The sequence below is a fragment of the Dasypus novemcinctus genome, chromosome 20, assembly GCF_030445035.2.
Source record: "Dasypus novemcinctus isolate mDasNov1 chromosome 20, mDasNov1.1.hap2, whole genome shotgun sequence".
Classification (NCBI taxonomy): domain Eukaryota; kingdom Metazoa; phylum Chordata; class Mammalia; order Cingulata; family Dasypodidae; genus Dasypus; species Dasypus novemcinctus.
The window spans coordinates 53,326,303-53,346,030 of NC_080692.1; the positions used below are offsets into that span (position 1 = coordinate 53,326,303).

Below are 19,728 nucleotides of genomic sequence, written 5' to 3' on the forward strand. Positions count from 1 at the left end.
CTTGGAACTTAGATTTGTATTAGGTAAATAACTTTTTTACCTAACAGTGAGAAACCTCTAGCTTATGGTCATTTCCTTCCTGCCCCTTAGAAATGCAATCTGAAATGCTGAAATGTAAATGATTTAAAAGCTAGAGCAAATTATTACTTGGCATAAGATTTATTGGTTGGAGTATATAATTATGAAGTACTTATTTAGACATCAGTTTCCTGTACTTTTTTGCATAATCTGTTTAATAATTAATTAACTTGAATAATTTTTCCATGGATAGCCTAATTTAATTTTTTTCTAGGTCCATAATTTAGTGGCAATTGAACTGGCTTATATCAATACAAAACATCCAGACTTCACTGATGCTTGTGGGCTAATGAACAATAATCTAGAGGTAAATACAATTTAAACTGTCTTTTTCGGAGATGGAAAACCTATTGTAACTCATGTTTATCTCAAACATAGTTAGCATGGGATAACTAACTTTAAAACACACACGCACTGTATTAGGGCCTTGTTATATGCCATGAAGTATGCTAAGGCTATTCCATTGTCTTTTTAAATTTAATTCTCAAAGTTTTCTTCTTTTGAAATGGAAACTCAGGGAGGAGCTTGGAATTCATGCTCCGCACTCCAGTCCCTCTAGATCACACACCCTCTTCTGCACGTGGGGGAGAGAGCAGCAAACATGGGGCTGGGGGACAGAAAGGAGGCAGCTGGCCCGCAGGTGGCACCGTCAGCCAGTGCTCACTGTGCTGGGCATGTTAGGGCTGGAGCCAGGGCCTTTAACAGGGACAAGACCCGGGCTTGCTTAGCTCCATGGCTGGGTAGCTCCTAGCACCAGGAAAACTCCAAAATGTGCACAAGAGTAAGGCACTTTCTAAAACACTCAGAGAGAGGATGAGGGTAAGCTATGTTAAAAACTGCCACATAGACACTACTTTAGGGTAAGATTTAGTTATTGTAACATTGAAACCAACCTCATGGAAAACTGGCGTCTGAAACCGTTTTTGTTACATTGACAGGGTCTTTTATGATATGGTTCACATAGCATTTTTCTACAAATAAATGTCTCTGTTTAAAAAAATACAACAAAAAAATCACTGTGCCAGAGACCCTGGTGTGGAATTCTCACTTACAACAACCCTAAGAGGCTGGATCATGTTGTTAAACTATTAGGAAACTAAGGCTTCCAAAGAGCTGGTAACCTGTCCAGTTAATGGTGCAAGCCAGGTCTCTGGCTTCACAGCCAGCAGGTTACCTGGCTGGTAACAGACTAGGGTAAGGATTCCTTGTCCTAGATTCCTTGCCTTTTGGAGTATATCCTTCTTCAATTAAAAATTTTAACATATGTTAACTTCTTATTCTGGAGACTGTTAAAATCCATGTATTTTTATAATCTGCTATATTTTTTATTCCTGGATTATATACCAAACAAAAATGAAAATGGGTCAGATTTCTGTCAAAAAAGAAATCTTACACATAAAACATCATAATGAAGCTTTGTTACTTAACATCTTCATAGTTTTCCTACAACTGTTATTTTAAAATTTATATTTTGTAGCTTTACAGAAAAATCATCCATAAAATAGTTTCCACATACCACCCTATTAACACTTCGCATTTGTGTGATACATCTGTTAGAATTCATGAAAGAACATTTTTACAATTGTACTAGTAACTATAGTCCACCATCTACTATAGGTTCACTGTGTTGTACAGTGCTGTTTTTGTTTTTTTTCTAGTAACATATATACAACTTAAAATTTCCCCTTTTAACCTCATTTAAATGCATAATTCAGTGCTAATTATGTTCACAGTATTGTGTCTTTCACCACCATCCATTAATTTTGGCAAGTTTGAGAAGGTTTATGCAATGCCTGCTCTGTAGGAGCAATTTTGACTTTATTTAACCTAATTGCTTTCCTGCTCTATTATTGCTGCCTGTGAGCCACCCGTCGTCACGTTTGTCCTTCTCTATCTTCATATCATGCCTCTGTCATGGTTCGTGGCCTAGAGCAGGTGCTCAGGACACAGGACAGTATGCTCTGGACCGTGGTTACTTGGATAGTACAAGCAAATTGGAATAGTGGGCAGTTGATCTGTCTATTAAATTAGATGGGTTACAAAAAGGGCTTTCAGTTTTTAACACTACATTTATTACCTGAATATAGTTTAATCTAAAGAAAAACATAACATTTTTACAGGATATTTTTTAAGAAATGGTTTTGTGCATGGGGACTGCGTGAACTTACTATCAAAGTGTGCAGGTTAGAGACCTAGAGGCTTTGCCCGAGCTTTCTGTGCCCTGTGACCTTCACATTCTGCGCAGCCTGCTGAGGGCTTCGAGTCCACATTATGTGGGAACGCGTTTAAATCAGTAGTTAACTTTGTGGGAATGTCCACTGGCCCTCACTGGAAAGTCCCTGGTTTAGGGAGCCACTGATACTGACATTGCATTGTATCCCCCAGGTGTGCTGGGGCAGAAAAAAATTGAGAAGCATTGGGTTATTTGCTTTAAAATATTATAACTATGGCATGAGTCCCAGTAGTGAAAGAGGCTATCTCTGTAAGTTACATACATTTTTCAATTAATCTGAACATTTTTTAATTGGCATATATCTCAGTGCTCTGGTAATCAGTCTTGTCTTTATTGATTTTGTTTTATAGGAACAAAGGAGAAATAGGCTAGCAAGAGAATTACCTTCAGCTGTATCACGAGACAAGGTAAAAATAATGTTTGATAAGCATATTCCCAAAACCCAAAGATGGATTGGTAAGCTTCAGAATATTTAATTTTTTTCCCATCTCCCCTTAACACACCGCTATTAGTATTCCATTGTTTGGATAAAGCTATGCAAGTTTAAAATTAGCATTGAGTAATTTAAAGAAAATAGTGTTTTGAAAAATTCAGGTAAATGCTTAAAGATAATTTTTAAGCCTCAAGCTTTTTTAAAAAAATTGACAGTGACCTTAACTTTGTAAATAGTTGAAATTACTAATGACTTGATAACAGGCTTTTTTTTATAGTATTTTTTTGAAGATGATAATAGGCTTTTTTGAGAGCTAAGACAGTATACACATAACAAAGGCTTTAGTTACCTATAATGCCAATCATAGTTTTTCACATTAAAATGTTTATGAATGTTTAAATTGGTTGAGTCCTTTATCAGAAAAGAGCAATGATTTTGATATAACATATGTAATCTAAAGCTCTTTAAAAATAAAAAAAATTAAAAATAAAGCAATGGAATTCCAAAAATAAAGATGAAGTTTTTGGATTTAGATTTTTCTTGGTGACACCGTATAGGAAATTAGGCAGAAAAAATGTTGATTTTACCTCCATGATTACTTCTGTTTTCCATGTTATTTTACTATTTTGTTACAAAGGGGACAAAATTCACATTTATAAAATGTATCTGAATGCATTTTTTGGCATCCTTGATTTTTTCCCTGCATTTTTTGCCTTTAGTCTTCTAAAGCTCCCAGTGCTTTGGCACCTGCCTCCCAGGAGCCCCTCCCTGCTGCTTCTGCTGAGGCTGATGGCAAGGTCTGTTCTGATTCTTAATCTAAGCCTGCATGCCTAGTTGTTTGCTGCAACATAACCATCTGAATAAAGAGAATAGCAGAATATTAAGTTGGGGTATTGTGTTAAGGTCAGATCATTTTAGTTCAACAAATTCTTGAAATGTTCACTCTAATAGAAATTTTCAAATTACATAGCAATATGTAATTTACTTCATAAAATAAACTGTAAATATGCTTTGCTTGCAATATGGAAGTTTAAAGAGGAAATTATCCTACACTTTTTGAATTTCAAGCCATTGATTAAATTTTGCTTGTTAAATTGCATGTTTTAACATATCTTTTAACAGTTAATTCAGGACAGCAGGAGAGAAACTAAAAATGTGAGTCTTTTACTTCAGAATGGAAATGTTGGTATCTTTGGTTCTCACTGAAATTATGTCTTCAAAACCAATGAAGAACCTGTCTGAACAGTGGCATCTGTCCCTTGTCTGTGTTGCATTCTTAATGTTCCTTTTATCTAACCTTCCTAAAATACGGTGTTTGTTCTACCTTTAACAGTATTCTAATTAAGAATACTATGTTCTGTTCTCGGTAGGGCTTTTCCTATTAAAGGTTCTGTGATCTGTTCAGTTCTAACGGGCAGAACCCACTGCCTCCTTTTGCTTCCATTCACGTGGCACTTGTCACCCTCAGGATAGAGCTTAATAGATATTTCAGCAGCTTAAGCAGTTCCAAACAAAGAGGGAAAGTGTGAGTCGGAGACTTTATAGTCTTAGGAGAAAATTATATATCTGTAAATGATTCTTATTTCTAGTGTTTTTGTCATTTAGTTCTTTTCTTGACTTACTGTCCAGATTTAAGGTCCTGAACACTTATAAAGCCTTATGTCTTCTCTCAGTGCACTGTCCTCAAATCTCAAGGTACCATCTAAATTGTTGCACAAGTTTTATTTCACATAAGGCATCATATTAAATATGTTCTTCCCATAAGATTTCGTTTGATATGTCATTTGTATATAGTTCACAAGCATTAAAAAAACATACTTATTTTAATTACTATGTAATGTAGGTACACTGTATATTTAGATGTAGCTCACCTTAACTAAGACACTAGACATATTTTAGCCAATATTTTCATTCAGAATGATATCAAAACCTGACATTTTTCTAAGAACTGCTATAATACTCTTCTGTTAAACTTATATACACTATTTTTTTGTCTACAAATCTCAAATGCCTTTTTATCTCCCATTTTAGATGTAATATCCTTAAGAGCAGAAAAGATCTCTTAAATGTTGAATTATCTATTTTTCCCATTATCCTACAGTCACTGTTTCTTTTAAAAGTCAAGATTCTAACAGCTATCCTAGAAAAGAAGGTGCAGAGTAGGTGTGGTTGATTAATGGTAGCACTAGATTTCCTTCCTCAGGAGTATACATACTGAGGGAACTTATATTGTGTTTATGGCTCAATCCACATTTTAGGCAGCTGAAAGTGACTATCAAACCTGAGACTAGGGAGTATAGTCTTATTTCTTATATTAAAGAGTTTGTATTTTTATGCCATGGTGCGTTTTTTGGTATGTAGAAATATAAACCGACTTGAAAAGTACGTAAACAAGTCTTAAGTTTGGAGATGTGTTGCAAGAACTTTTAGGCAGATCAGAGATTACTTTGAAGAAATTAAATCAAATGGCAGTATATTTTTCCTTGGCTTTGAGTAGTCCTGTTTTTATGGGTAGTTTATATTTTTTCCCCAATCTAGTGTTTGAGGGGTGGGAGAAGAGGAAAAGTTTTGAAAAGCTGGCAAATGGTAATGAAGAAAAAAAGAAGTAAATAAGAATGAAACTGGCTTAGGGGCCTTGCAAACAATTTACAATAGAACCTTTTATTTAGGTAGCTCAGGGTTTAATTATACATGGGTAAATAGGCTAAACTCCAGATGGGTATAGGATATGTGTTCTCCTTGACTACCGTCAAAGAGTTGTATAGTGTTAATGTCAGATGTAATATGGTTGGTATAGGTTTTGGTACTTTTTGTTTTTTCAGGTTGCACCTGGAAGTGGTGGGGTAGGAGATGCCATTCAAGAACCAACAACAGGCAACTGGAGAGGAATGTTGAAAACTTCAAAAGCTGAAGAGTTATTAGCTGAAGAAAAATCAAAACCAATTCCAATTATGCCAGCCAGTCCACAAAAAGGCCATGCTGTCAATCTCCTGGATGTGGTAAGCCGTGAGAGTTTGGTTCAGGACTAATTTAGTGGAAAACTCTTGATAAAACAAAAGAAACTAAAAGTTTCATAAATGGATTTAACTTTTGAAATCTTAAATGTTGCCATTTCAAAATGGCACAGAATTACTCTTTTCTTTCCCCCAAACCCATTTAGCCAGTTCCTGTTGCACGAAAACTATCTGCCCGTGAACAGCGAGATTGTGAAGTTATTGAACGACTCATCAAATCATATTTTCTTATTGTCAGAAAGAATATTCAAGACAGGTTAGTATTACTTAATATAACTTACAGACTAAAAATAATGCTGGCAGATTCCATATTTTCTTTATTGAAGATAAATATACATTTTAGGCTAATTTTTAGTTCAAATCAAATGGATTTATTCATTAGTTTTTGGGTAATGATTGCAGCAAGACTCATATTCTTTAACAAGGAATGACTAGGACCTGATATATCAGCTAGAAAAAGCTATTAAGAAATGATTTTATTTCCTAAATTTTTATTAGTTTTATCAGTTTTTGTTAATTACACTGCCTTGCCTTTCTAATTAATTGATTTGGTGCTGAAGAGTATCAAAATAAATGTCTTTTACTAGGAAATGAATTTCATTTTTTCAATCTAGGACTTATTCTTCCATTGCTTACATTTGCTATATTTTTTCCCCCTATTATTAACACCATGTATAGTCCCATGCCTTGTTCAGTTCATTCAAAGTGTACACTCAGGGGGCTTAATTTAGCATGACTTCTCATGAGTCAGCGCCTTGTGTCTCCTCTTCTGCATGTTGCCTGTGATATTATTTCACACAGTAAGACAGGGAGAATAGAAAATTACTTTTGTAAATTAGTTTTGTAAAGTAATCTATTAGAGAATATTCTATATCAATCTTCTGGAAATCGTTTAGCAGGTAAGAAATTTTATTTCCCAGAGGACTAAAAGCCAAATAGTCTAATACTCCATATTAAATTGATGATTTTGCCTATAGAATCATTTTAACTTATAGTTTGTGGTAGAAATAATTCTGCTTTTTACACTGTGGCCTTCCTTACTGCTCTCATCCCTTGCAGTTTGTTTTGTTTTTTTTTTTCAAGATGGAATTTATATACCCTAAAATCTAAAATTCATCCTTTTAAAGTATGCTATTAGTAGTTTGCTCACAAGGTCGTACAATTACCACCTAGTGGCTCTAGAACCAATTTCTCCCTATTGATTTGTCTCTTCTGGACACTTAATATAAAAGGAATCATATAGTATGTGGCCTTTTTTGTCGGGCTTCTTTCTCTCAGCATGTTTTGAAGGCTTGTCCATATTGTAGCATGTACCAATACTCCATTCTTTTTTATGGCAGGATAGTCTTCTACTGTATCCCTCTGCATTTTGTTTATCCATTTACCCATTGATGGATGTTTAGGTTTTTTCCACTTTTTGGCCATTATAAATAGTGCTCTTTGCAGGATTTTTATATAAAGAATAATGAAAGATGAGATGACAGAAAGAAAATTATGAAAAAGGCTCAAGAAAAATGCTTCATTTTAAGAATTGGTAAATTATTAAGAATGGTGGCTTTTCTTAATGTTTAATTATAATTAAATGAAAATCTAAAGGGCAGTCATGCCATAGGGAAGGAAATGTCGAAAGTAGTACAATGTTCTTATTTATCTTTATTATTTTATGTGGTCAGAATTTAAGCAGAAAAAAAAAATTTTACCCCCATACAATAAATAAACTATCTGTTCTTTCAAGATGATGATCCTAACAGTCACAGGTCTGCATACAATACAGTTTTGTATTGCTTATTTACAATTTTAAGCCAAAATTTAAGAGTAGAAACATTGCCAAAATTTTGGGGTTTTTGCTTTGCAGTGTGCCGAAGGCAGTAATGCATTTTTTGGTTAATCATGTGAAAGATACTCTTCAGAGTGAGTTGGTAGGACAACTGTATAAATCATCCCTACTGGATGACCTTCTGACTGAATCTGAGGACATGGCACAGCGCAGGAAAGAAGCAGCTGATATGCTAAAGGTATTCAGTTTTTGTGGGTTTTCATGCTTGGCTGCAGATAGAAATATACCAACATAAATACTGTTTGAAATATATCCATATCCTTGCATCTGTATGGTCTTTATATTATAACTTTTTATTATAGCTAATTTTTTTATTGGTAGTGGTGCTTGATTAAATTCAAATTCCAGAGAAAAGACTGGTTAATATAAACTTATTTAACACATATAATCTCAGAGAGATTACTCTACATAATTGAGATTCTTTGATATCAGGTGGTCCCCTATATCTTTTTGATCAGTTTCACCTCCTCATCAAGCCTTTCTAATTTTATCTTCTTTAATGCAGGCATTACAAGGAGCCAGTCAAATTATTGCTGAAATCCGAGAGACTCATCTTTGGTAAAGAGAACTATATGATAAGAGAGACTTTGTTGACTTGCAACCTGCTAGTCACTACCTACTTAAGTAGAATTTTATTTATGAACTCTCCTGTGTATTGCAATGGTATGAATCTGCTCATGTAAAGACTGGCTATAAACTGAAAAGTGTATGCTGTATTGCAGAACAATTCACCACACATTTATCCAAATAATAAATGGCTGTTTCTAAAAGTTTTTCAGTAGGTATCAAATACACCAAGTCTGTCTTGTGACAGTTTCACTTCAACTTCTTAAAAAGACCTGTTAGTGTTCTAGTAGTGCAAGAGTTTGCCTGTGGATATGATGACCTGTGTAATCTTTGTTAGTAGTGTTAAAGCCACTGCCATACTCCTTCAAGAAGAAACCACCAAGCCAACATTTCATACAACTATTTTGCATGCACACATATAAGCTGATCTGGCTTTGAAAGACAGTCGCTGTATTTACAGATTTTGAGCTTCTCTGCCACCTTTGGTGTGTTAGTAAGAAAGCGAAATGCAGAGGATCTGTAACATTGACAATGATGGGGTGCACAAGTTCGTAACGACACTCCCTTCCACTTCCGCTTCTGGGGGTTTTCATCACCTCAGTGAATTAAACATTGAAACATTCTGATTCTTTCTTAAACCTGGGAGCATGAGTTAAAATTTTCTGCATTAAAAATAACCATCCAGACTTCATTATCTAGTAATACTTTATTCACTTTTAATTTAAGGAGGTTCCTATGAAGAGCTAAATTCCCTTTGTTCTCCAAATCTGTAATAGAATATCTTTAAAATGGGGACTCACACCGTGCTCCCAAGATGCACTTTAGACTGTGACTAAAGCCAAACACCATCCTGATCACTCTACCCTCTAAGGGTGGCAACAGCTACCTTTACTTCACACCACAAGTACATGAGAATGGAGGTATGTAAATACTGGTGGAGCTTTGCAATTAAAAATATATATATACACATTCAAACCCTGAAGACAACTACTGAATTGCACTCGGGGCGGGGGTGGAGATTTAGAATACATAAAATTCCCCAGGTGATTCTTGCTGTCAACTACATTATAGATTTTAAGATACTGGTAGAAATCCTTAGAACATCTAGGTCTCTCTTGAATAGATAATACCTTAATACAGTAAATATTACAGATATAAAATTTCTTTTCAGGTTATAACATGGACTTATGAAGGACTACTGGTAGGTAAAATATGAATGAATGTTCTTTTACTTAAGTTTATGGTACCCATTTATTACAAAACGGCACTGATCTCAAACATATTTTTTAAAAAAACAAAACAAAAACGTCGACCCAGAATTGGTCTGATATAATGGTGTACTACTTTGAATCTGTTAGCATCTTGACAGAGTATATGTGCTACCAGAGTATTTGTTACCATATTTAAGAATCACGCTACTATCATTAAACATCAGCTTTGAAATTACAACCATGATTTACTTATTTCAGATAGTAGATCAAATGACTACCATTCTGGAATGCCATGGCCTTTTGGGTTTGCAAAGGAAAAAACATCATCTAATGCACCTTTCTCCATCATAGCAAACAGATTCCAATGTACAAAATGTTAGCTTTAAAGCCATGCTAGGGAATGCACTTGCTAGTACTGTGCACTTTCTACAAAGAAAAACAGAAGCAAGAAACTTACAGAGAACCTTCCTTTGTTGACCCTTAAGACGAGTGAGTGAAGTTCTGAATGGAGAGATGCTCTCTGACATTTATAATGGATACTTGTATGTTGTTGCTATGTAAATAAAACTCCTGGTATGAAATGACATTGAAGTTTGTCAATAAACGAGTACTTCCTAAATTGGTTCTAATCGTATTCCCAGAGAAAGATTTAGGTGAACCATGATTTTTAGCACCACAGCCTTCTTTGGAACATAATGATACAACTTATACTACACCAAAAAACTTGTAACTTTTTTCCTGTTAAATTCTCACAACTCAATAAGTATTATGACATCTCCATTTCTGCATATGAGGACATAGTGACTTGCTCCAAGTAATCCAGGTGATAAATGGCCAAAATTTGATCACTAAAGCTATGCTTTGCTGCCTGTAAGGTTTACTAGAAAAAAATCTGTGAACCTTTTTTGTGTGTGTGTATTTTGCTCACTTGTTCCTCAGGGAAAGAAGCTATTACAGATGTGGAAACAGTTCTGGATAATTAACTTGCCTAAGTTTGTAGTGCTGAACCTAGACTTAATGTCAAATCCTTTAAGTCTGACCTGAAAATTTCCCTTACCTGTATATCTTTTGATACTCTCATGACTGGATATTTGGTATAACACTTGCTTCCATTTTATGGCTTTGGTCACTTCCCTCTTCAGTTTATCGCAAGTTGTAATCCACTTGGGACAGAAGTATCCAAATTTATTTATAAAACACTGCCTCCTTAGTAATGTATTGATAAAACAATACACATATAAAGAGAAACTCAGGCAAGGGATGGAAAACTGAATTAGAAATGTTCTGAAAAAGTCAAGTACTGATTTTTGTTCTTTCCTTTGAAAAAAAAAATTTCTACTCTAATTTCTAATGCCAACTACGGCTCCATCAAACTTTTTTCCTTTTAAAGCAGAACTATATTTCTTCCTGAACAGCAGCAGTCAAAGGAAATTTACAGGTTCTCAGTACTAGATTTCCCATTTTTAATGTGGACAAGAGGTGCCAATGGCTCATGTCTGACATGAACGTGTCCATAATTCTTTACAGCAGCTCTTTTTCCTTGCTCCTCTTCCTCGTTTCAAAACAGAAAATAAGGTCGGATAAGAAAGACAGCACTGAGTTCTTTCATGAAGCATAATAATAATTTTATGAAAGATTAACTCTGGAAATGGTTTCAATTCAATCCTAAATGTTTGTGGGTTAGGAAATAAAATATTCCTTTGTTACATAACCACTTTATTTATTAACCAACCTATAAAAATAATGAAATTACTCACTTTGTGAGGCCTAGAGCATATTCCACTCTGTTTTACTATTTGCAGTAACGAAGGTCTAAGTTCTGGAGCCAGCCTTTTATCTTGAGAATGAATGATGGATAAAATACGGTTGAACAACCAGCAGAATTTTTCATCAAAGCTGAAGCCATTTTATAATGTAGAAGTTCCTTTTTCCTATTTTAAGTAATGAAAGTCCATTCTTGAGAATATGTTGTCCAACAACTAAAACGCTCTCAGGATTTGTTACTTGTCTGTGATTTATGCTGACTCCGCCTTCTGTTATCATCCGATACCTAAAAATAGAAATGTTTAGTAACTAGATAAACTCATCCCAAGAATACATATACAATGTTACTTTATTTAAATTCCAGAGCTTCTCAAGTGGAAACCATTTAGCACTGACTATTACCTTCATACTCCTACTAGATTCTTTCTCCAGTTATACCTCTTTTCCAACGAGCAGATGCAAGGCATACTAGTTAAGTTTCTGTGTTTAGTGGAGAAAAATAACTGAGATCTTAACAGCTCTTGCTAGAACTATTCAGTTGATAGTGGTATGAAAAATAAGTGAATAGGAATAATGGAGAATCACTCTTTGGAGTGCTCAGTCTTAAAAAATAAAAATTTTAAAAAAGGGAAAGAAAATTATAGAAAAGACACAAAAATGAAAGAGTAGAATGCTTCTTTTACTCAGCCACCCACAAAAGTTAAACATACAACTATAATGTTATTTGCAGTAAATCTTTATGAAACAAACTTATGAACTAGGATATCCTTGCAGATTATATCCTGAAACTATATGCAAATAATTGTTTGTTAAAATAAAAGCATATTTTTCTTAAAAATGAAGTTGGCTGATTTCAGAAATGGAAAATCAGTAGCTGCTCTATTAAGGTGTAGATTACAAAATAGGTTTTACTGAAGATATTTACATTATCCAATTTATTCCATATTTACAGAGTTTTGGTAGCTCTTCTATTTCTCTCACATGCAGCGCACTGTAAGCTAACGGGGAGATCTAGACACATGGTAAGTGAAGTGCTCAAGGGCTAGGAGCAGCTGCACCAAGAGCACAATGGCTGGTGTCAGGAAGTTTCTTCAAAGTGCCACCTAAATTGACCAGGAGAGCGAGCAGCAGTCACTTCCACAAACAGGGCAAGGAAAGAGGTGAGATTTGGGAAGAAAGCTGGAGCATGGAAGGCCTTGAAGTCTTTATGAATAAAGGCAAATGCTGGTTTTCTCTTATCTGAATATGTCACCAAATGAAATGAAGAAACAACTACTCTCCTGCTGCTTCCTTCTGCATCACTGTCACGTGCAACAGAAAAGCATCGGGTCTATGGCCAAGTACTTTTTGTGGAACACCTTATTCCTTAATACTACATAACTGAGGGATTGAAATATAAATCCCACTGAATGGAAATAAAAAACAATTCTCAAAGGAAATAATCTGTAGTTTATAACAGTCTTATGAGGGTGAGATCATATGCTTTATTTTACTTCATTTTCACAAGTTCAACTATTTTACACAGTGTGAGCAGTTCTCCCACCACCTCAAATAAAGAGGACACAGACTGAGTTGAGAGGTGTGAGCTGCTCACCCAAGGCCTCTGCTCCTACTGGTTTCTCAAACTGCCCACCACCGAGGGACCCGGCAGGACTGACCAGGCCAGCCCTTCCAGGCGAGGCTGGACTTAAGGCAGGGACAGTATAGTCACACTGTATTTTGCAGGAAACAAGGGATTTAAGCCATTTTCAACAATAAGTACTCTTGTTTTTCATGTTATTCTCTGACTAGGATGTCATTAAAGCATCACCAGGAAACACCTCTGAAAACGTGATGTAATCTGTAACATTTAATGTCGAATGAACTGTGAATCTAAAAGTTAAATAATCTTACCCTCGTGGGCCATCTGGAATGGCATTTGCTTTGCGGCATATATCCAGGACTCTTGTTCCAGGGTCAAGAACTAATTCAGAAAATGACGCTTCTTTAAACAGCTCTTTTAACTCCTGATCAGACATGACCTCCAGTGCACCTATGCTACTGTGGTAAAGGGCTTGTGTACACCTGTAAACACATTGAGAGACAATTCTTGAGAGTGCTTAGGAAAATACATGTCATGCCCAATGGCCAAGTACTGGAAGGTCTGCAACAGCTACAGCTACCATTTATAATTTATAAACTTCAAGACAGCCTTTCTTTCCAATATAAAGGAATATTCTAAGTATTTAAGTTAAACACCAACAATCCTTGTCAGTGCTTAAATGACAAGATAACTCAAAAATTGTGGATCCAAATTTTCTCAAGTGTTAATTACTCAAAGAGGTTACCTTTTAGCAGATTCCAGCCCTTCTCGCCCATGGACAAGTTTTGTTACTTCCGTGGCGAGTCGTTTCTGAGGAAGCCGCTTTTCTGGCTCTTTGATGTGCTGCTGCATTATGTGATCAATCTCTGGAAGGGGCAGAAAAGTGAAGAGTTTCAGGTACCTGAGGGACAAAAAATGAAGTATTATTTTATATCATTTTCTATATCATATACCTATCTCCAGCTCCCTTTTACTTTAAAGAACATACTGCTTACTTTTTAAAATCTTATTCTTAAAAATGAAATAGAACAAACATGCTGCAATGTACGGAAAATAATGTAACAGACACCCATGCATACACAACCACATCTTTCCTTTTTTAAAGAAATGAAACTGAATATATGCACAGGAGGCCACCCCATCACAGGCCCCCTCCCACCCTCAAACATAACAAACATAAACTTGGGTGCATCTTTCCCAAGCATGTTTTTACACTTCTGTTTTATGTGTATATACCCATCAACAAAGAGTATTGTGTGATTTTAAAACTTACATAAATAGTACCATTCCATATGTATCTTCTTTTTATATCTATTCTTTGGTGATATAACACATAGAAAAGTACATAAATCACAGATGTGTAGCTTCATAAATTTTAAATAAACATTTATGTAACCATCACCTCAACAAGAAATACAACCACCCAGGGACGCCTTCTTTACAGAAAAGGAACTTTAAAGTCATATTTATGGGAGAAGAGAGGCAAAGGGGAAACAGACATAGTTGAATTTAAGATGGAGTAAAAAAACTAGATTATGAAAGTGACAAAGTCCTAAATACTGGCTAGATGTAGATCACTAAAGTGATTCTTGGTGTTCTGCTTTTTGTAAGTTGTTTATTCTTTAGAAGACAAATTACAGTGTTTCCTGATGCTTTATGGTAAATACATTAATTAGAAAAAAACACTTTAAAAGGTACTGTGATAATTAAGTTCATGTGTCATCTTGACAAGGTTATAGTGTCCAGTTGTTTGGTCAAGCTCTAGACTATCACCGATGACATTTTGTGGATCTAAATCATCAGTGAGTAGGAAGCGGACTCGGCCCAGTGGTAAGGGCGTCCGTCTACCACATGTGAGGTCTGCGGTTCAAACCCTGGGCCTCCTTGACCTGTGTAGAGCTGATGTGCGCAAGGAGTACCCTGCCACGTAAGGGTGTCCCTGTGTAGGGGAGCCCCACATGCAAGGAGTGCACCTCCTAAGAAGAGCCGCCCAGCACGAAAGAAAGTGCAGCCTGCCCAGGAATGGTGCCACACACACACGGAGAGCTGACACAACAAGATGACGCCAAAAAGGAAACACAGATTCCCGGTGCCACTGACAACAGAAGCGGACAAAGAACAGGCAGCAAATGGACACAGAACAGACAACTGGGGCGGGGGCAGGGAGGGGGGAAGAAATAAATAAAATTTAAAAAATAAAAATAAAAAATAAATCACCAGTGAGTTGATCACATCTATTGCTGATGATATCTACAACCAAGCAAGGAGACTGCCTTCAACAATAAGTCTCAGGCTTAAAAGGAGAACTGATGATTTCAGCAGTGAAAAGGAAGAATTTCTATCTCTACTTCAACCAGCCAGTTTCTCCTGGGGAATTCGGTGAAAAACTTCATTGGAGTTTCCAGTTTGTGACCTGCCCTATGGAATTTGAACTTATCAGTCCCCACAGTTGTGTGAGCCATTTCTTATAATAAATCTCATAAAATTTACATGCATACATACATATCCTGTTGGTTCTATGTCTCTGGAGAACCCTGACTAAATACAGGTCCATAGACAATCAAAAGCTAAAATTATATCCCAAGCTTATAAATGTCATTTATCTCTCCACACTCCTAAGAACTTACCTTTCTACAGAATCATCTTGCTGCCTGACAAAGAACTGATACAATTCAAATGGAGATGTCTTATCCCTGTTTAGCCAAACAGCATTGCCAGCAGACTTTCCCAGCTTCGCTCCAGTTGTACTTGTAATTAGAGGAACAGTGATTCCAAATACATCTTCTCCAGTCATCCTATGCATAAGAAGAACTTTTTCATTGTGTGCTTCTCACAACTAGTGGTAGATTCCACTACTCACTGTCCATGTTTCAGTCTGCTATCTTTTTGAAAAATTCACTTTCTCTTTGTTGCAGCTGTATTTGTTTTCTCATTAATTTATATTCTTCCAAGCATTTAAGGCAATAGAATTCATGAGAATACCCTTTTTAGAAAAGGAACTTTAGAAGGTGTTTTATGCTTTAGTTTTACATTTCTGAAGGCCTAGTGACCTTGAGGTCTACACAAAAGAAGTTCCCCAAGTCAGAAAATTTACCTGACCTTCTAAAACTGGACTATTTGCCCTCTTATGTGTTCTCACCCCACTCGACTCAACCCTATTCTATTCTAGCATTTGTCATCTGACCTGCAACTGCAGGGCAAGCCAAAGGGAAGGGCCATAGAACTAGGGACTAGAGACTTAGATAGGTTGGGTGAGATGAGGGTAGGAAAGCAGGCAAAGGGGAGAGATGTTCTAAAGAGATTAAAACTATTACAAACGTTCTATGTTGTACCACATGGCCTAGTCTTCAAGAAAAATGACATTAAAATCTACATTACTGCAACATAAGAAAATCAATCAATGCAACGTACTATATTAATAGAATGGGGGGAAAAACCACATAACCATCCCAATTCATGCAGAAAAGGCATTTGACAAAATCTAATACCTTTTCATGATAAGAAGACTCAGAAAACGAGGAATAGGAGACTTCCTCAACATGATAAAAGCTATAAACGAAAAACATTGTCTTTTGTTGTACTCAGTGGTGAAAGATGAAAACTTGCCCCACAAGACAAGGAAGCCCCCATTCACTGCAATTATTCATCACTATAGTGGAAGTCCTTGCCAGAGCAATTAAGAAAAAGAAATAAAAGGCATCCAACTGGAAAGGAAGAGGTAAAATTACCTAAATTTGTCAGTGACATGATCCTTTATATAGGAAATCTCAAAGAATCCACAAGAAAAGTAGCAGAGCTAATGAACATTCAGGGAAGTTGCAGGCCACAAGATTAACAGAGGGAAGCGGATGTGGCTCAAGTGATAGAGCTTCCGCCCACCATACGGGAGGACCTGGGTTCAATCCCTGGGGCCTCCTGGTGAAAAAGGAGAAAAGAAAGCACGCCCGCACGTTAAGCCAGTGCCCGCGAGTGCCTGTGTGGTGAGCCAGTGCCTGCGCAAGTGAGCCACAAAGCAAAATGAGGCAACAAAATGATGACCCAACAAAAGAGAGACAAGGGGAGAGACAAGGTAAAGCACAGCAGAAACCAGGAACTGAGGTGGCACAATTGACAGGGAACCTCTCTCCACATCAGGAGTCTCCAGGATCAAATCCCAATGAATCCTAGAGGAGAGAAAATGAGAAGACAACACAGACAGCAAAAACAGCAGGGCAGGAGGAGGGGAAGGAGGAAAAATTAATAAGTTTAATTTAATTTAAAAGAAAAAAAAAAGCTTTCCCTAATCCAGAGTTATAAAGATGGGTAACAGAAAACTCAGCTGTGTTTCGATAAACCAACAATAAAGAATTTGAAATGGAAATTTAAAAAAAAAATCTACTTACAATAGCATCATGAATAAAATATCCAAGGAGCAAATTCTAAAGAGGAGAAGGACTTGTACATTGAAAACTACAAAACACTGCTGAAAGAAATTACAGACCTAAATAAAGACATCCCATGTTCATAAATAGGAAGGTTTATTATTGTTAAGAATAGTTCCTAAAGTGATCTACATATCCAAAGCAATTCCTATCAAAATTCCAACAGCCTTCTTTTATAGAAATAGGAAAGTTGATCCTCAAATTCATATGGAATCCCAAGAGGGCCCCAAATAGTCAAGTTAATCTTAAAAAAGAACTGAGTTGGAGTCTCACACTTCCCAAATTAAAAACTACTACAGGAAAGCAGATGTGGCTCAAGCAGTTGGGTGCCCACCTACCACATGGAAGGTCCCAGGTTTTGTTCCCAGAGCCGCCTAAAGAAGACGAGCAAGACAGTAAGTTGACACAAGGGGCTGGCGCAGTGAGCTGACGCAACAAGATGACACAGTAAGATGATTCACTGAAGAGACACAGTGAAGAAACACAATGAGAGACAAAATAAGCAGGGAGGAGAGATGGCTCAAGTGATTGGGTGCCGCCTCCCTATCACATGGGAGGTCCTAGGTTCAGTTCCTAGGTTCATATATATAGATATATATATATATATGGTGCTGGCAAAAAGACATAAACAAATGGAATAAAAGTGAGAGTTCAGAAATAAGCCCACAGAGCTATGGTTTTGATGTCAAACAAAGGTGCCAAGTATACCCTTGGGAAAAGAATGGTTTCTTCAACTAATAAGTGCTGGGAAAACTGGATGTCCTTATTCAAAAGAATGAGGCTGGACCTCTAGCCTACATCATATACAAACATTAACTCAAAATCCATCAAGGACCTGAACATAAAAGCTAAACCATAAAGTTAAGGAAAAAACACAGGGGAAAACAGAAGAAAGGAAGAAAACACAGGGGGAAAACGTTAATGACCTTGGATTTGGCAATGATGTCTTAGATATGCCATCAAAAGCAAGCCACAAAAGAAAAAACAGGTAAAATAGACTTCCTCAAAATTTAAAACTTTGTACATTAGAGGACGCGACGCTATCAAGAAACTGAAAAGACAACCTACAGAATGTGAGAAAACAGTTGCAAATCATATATGTGATAAGGGTTTAATATTCAGAAGACAAAGATCACTAATAACTCAACAACAAAAGGACAAAAGACAAACAGCCCAATTAAAAAATGTGCAAAGGTAAGGAGAGACACATAGACCAATGGAATCGAATTGAAAGCTCTGATATAGAACCTCACATATACAACCACATAATATTCGATAAAGCCACCAAACCCTCTCAACTGGGAGAGAGTGGCCTATTCAACAAATGGTGTCTGGAGAACTGGATAGCCATATGTAGAAGAATGAAAGAGGATTACCGTCTCACACCCTATACAAAGATCAACTCAAGATGGATCAAAGACCTAAATATAAGAGCCAAGACCATAAAAACCTTAGAAAGCAGTGTAGGGAAACATCTATAGGACCTTGTAATAGGAAATGGATTTATGAATATCTCACCAAAAGCACGAGCAGCAAAAGAACTAATAGATAAATGGGACTTCCTCAAAATTAAAGCCTTCTGCACCTCAAAGGAGTTTGTCAAGAAAGTAAAAAGGGAGCCCACACAGTGGGAGAAAATATTTGGCAACCATATATCTGATAAGAAACTTATAACTTGCATATATAAAGAACTCCTATATCTTGAAAATAAAAAGATAAACAACCCATTTAAAAAATGGGAAAAAGACTTAAACAGACACTTCTCCGAAGAAGAAATACAAATGGCAAGAAAGCACATGAAAAAATGTTCCAAATCTCTAGCTATCAGGGAAATGCAAATCAAAACTACAATGAGATACCATCTTACACCCATAAGATTGGCAGCTATGAAAAAAACAGAAGAATACAAGTGCTGGAGAGGATGTAAAGGAAGGGGAACACTCATCCACTGCTGGTGGGAATGCAGAAGGATCCAACCATTCTGGAGGACAGTATGGCGGTTTCTCAAAAAACTAGCCATAGATTTGCCATATGACCCAGCAATACCACTGCTGGGTATATACCCAGCAGAACTGAAAACAAGAACACAAACCGATATATGTACACCAATGTTCATAGCAGCATTGTTCACTATTGCCAAAAGTTGGAATCAACCCAAATGCCCATCAACAGATGAGTGGATCAATAAAATGTGGTATATACACACAATGGAATACTACTCGGCTGTAAGAACAAACACACTACAAACACATGTGATAACATGGATGAATCTTGAGAACCTTATGTTGAGTGAAGCAACCCAGACATTGAAGGACAAATACTACATGACCTCAATGATATGAAATAAACAAGCTGCCCTAGATAGCAAGAGACTGAACGATAGGCTTACAGGAAATCGGAGGGTGGAGGAAGGATATGAGCCGATGTCTGCAGGGGTCGAATTTAAGACGAGATGGTGGTAAGTATGAACACAAAGAAGAGATAAAAGGGGGGCAAGGGGTTGCCTTTGCTTGGGGCTTTGCGGGTTTGAGGGTGGCTGGGGAGGGACGGATGGGTAACGTTGCCCAAAAGTGGGGGGAGGGAGGGGT

General features: G+C 36.6%; 2 protein-coding genes across 10 annotated transcripts in view; one reads left to right on the forward strand and one right to left on the reverse strand.

Annotated features, from left to right (window-relative positions):
- Positions 1–9,992, forward strand: part of DNM1L (dynamin 1 like) — a 49,975-nt gene extending 39,983 nt beyond the window's left edge. For 2 of the 8 annotated variants that reach the window (XM_058283034.1, XM_058283032.2), the window contains 8 exons: positions 293–385; positions 2,662–2,718; positions 3,464–3,541; positions 3,867–3,899; positions 5,567–5,743; positions 5,905–6,014; positions 7,614–7,773; positions 8,101–9,992. In XM_058283034.1, coding sequence (XP_058139017.1) covers positions 293–385; positions 2,662–2,718; positions 3,464–3,541; positions 3,867–3,899; positions 5,567–5,743; positions 5,905–6,014; positions 7,614–7,773; positions 8,101–8,157 — 765 coding nt within the window. In that variant the 3' untranslated portion in view covers positions 8,158–9,992. The remainder of the gene's footprint in view (positions 1–292; positions 386–2,661; positions 2,719–3,463; positions 3,542–3,866; positions 3,900–5,566; positions 5,744–5,904; positions 6,015–7,613; positions 7,774–8,100) is intronic. The other 6 variants (XM_058283033.2, XM_058283035.1, XM_058283036.2 and 3 more) reach the window with 3 other exon arrangements.
- The window catches only part of YARS2 (tyrosyl-tRNA synthetase 2), a 47,030-nt gene that overhangs the window by 22,554 nt on the left and 4,748 nt on the right, over positions 1–19,728 (reverse strand). The window contains exons 2-5 of one of the 2 annotated variants that reach the window (XR_002797693.3): positions 15,347–15,514; positions 13,465–13,620; positions 13,031–13,201; positions 11,131–11,423 (exon numbers count right to left, since the gene is read on the reverse strand). Coding sequence is in view for 1 of the 2 variants with exons in the window: in XM_004446596.5 (XP_004446653.1) it covers positions 11,264–11,423; positions 13,031–13,201; positions 13,465–13,620; positions 15,347–15,514 (655 nt within the window). In the remaining variant the exon portion in view is untranslated. Of the gene's footprint in view, positions 1–11,072; positions 11,424–13,030; positions 13,202–13,464; positions 13,621–15,346; positions 15,515–19,728 lie in introns of those variants that run through there. The other variant, XM_004446596.5, reaches the window with a different exon arrangement.